Source organism: Zerene cesonia, unplaced genomic scaffold (genome assembly GCF_012273895.1).
Source record: "Zerene cesonia ecotype Mississippi unplaced genomic scaffold, Zerene_cesonia_1.1 Zces_u001, whole genome shotgun sequence".
NCBI lineage: Eukaryota > Metazoa > Arthropoda > Insecta > Lepidoptera > Pieridae > Zerene > Zerene cesonia.
Window position 1 is genome coordinate 1,156,975 of NW_024045131.1, and position 1,012 is coordinate 1,157,986.

At 31.5% G+C, this 1,012-nt stretch overlaps 1 protein-coding gene across 1 annotated transcript in view; it reads right to left on the minus strand.

The window, feature by feature from the left end:
* Window positions 1-1,012, minus strand: part of LOC119838069 — a 7,796-nt gene that overhangs the window by 3,356 nt on the left and 3,428 nt on the right. Inside the window, exons 6-8 of the mRNA XM_038363877.1 lie at window positions 1,005-1,008; window positions 738-839; window positions 309-445 (exon numbers count right to left, since the gene is read on the minus strand). Coding sequence (XP_038219805.1) covers window positions 309-445; window positions 738-839; window positions 1,005-1,008 — 243 coding nt within the window. The remainder of the gene's footprint in view (window positions 1-308; window positions 446-737; window positions 840-1,004; window positions 1,009-1,012) is intronic.

Consider the following 1,012-nt stretch of genomic DNA (forward strand, 5'->3'; position numbering starts at 1 on the left):
TGATCAAATTTTTTCTATTCTTTCAAAATGTCTCATTTATAAAGCATTTCAATGCTATAAAACTAAAAATTAAATTTAGAATATTCTAAGTTTTTAAAACTTCATTTAATTAATTAAAATTTCGGAAAATTATCTCTGGCTAATAAAAAAAGAAAACTATATATAGATAATAAAAAAAGAAAACTTTAAACATATCGGGAAAAAAAAACCTAATATAATTTATTAACAAGCAAATCTACATGTAGGAGTGATTTAAAAAACAACAACCAACAAAACAATACCAGCCCCGATCCATAACTACTACATACACTATCAAAACGCACAAAACTCACCGAATAGTGTTGAGCCGTGTGCCTATAGCCTCTCAACGCGGCTCTCTTCAAGTGCATCTTACACAACGCGGACACCAGCAGCACAACCGCTATCATGAAGATTAACGCACACGCTGAAAACAAATTAATAAAATTAAGACTTTAAAACGGTCGTTCAGCACGATTCATTGCTACCAACATAACATAAGAATTATAATATAATAATAATAAATAGATACATAGATTGCAAGTTTTTTTCAATTTCTTATAATAATGAAGTGTTAGTTTTGATTTCCGTTATATCCATCTAATTAATTTCCGTTAACATTGGCACTTCTGTTCCATCCATCCATCCATCCATCCATCCATCCATCCACCCATACATATAAATCAGTAGTATATATAAGTTACGTATAGGAAACATACCGGTAACAGTGTAAATGGTGGACTGTATGAAGCCAAACTCGTCGGGCGTGTGTCTGTCCTCCGTCAGCGGCGGATACTCCAGCACTTCCATGTCTTCTTCGTCTGTTATTTATAAAAATTAATATGCAATCTTTATTTATTGACTCTATATAATTTGGGATTGTTTATTTTATTTTTTATTGGTACTATCTTGTATATACAATATTTTTCTAGTGTATGATGCAAAATTGTATGGTGCAGGTTATCGTATATTATAAGTACACTAACCGAGCTGG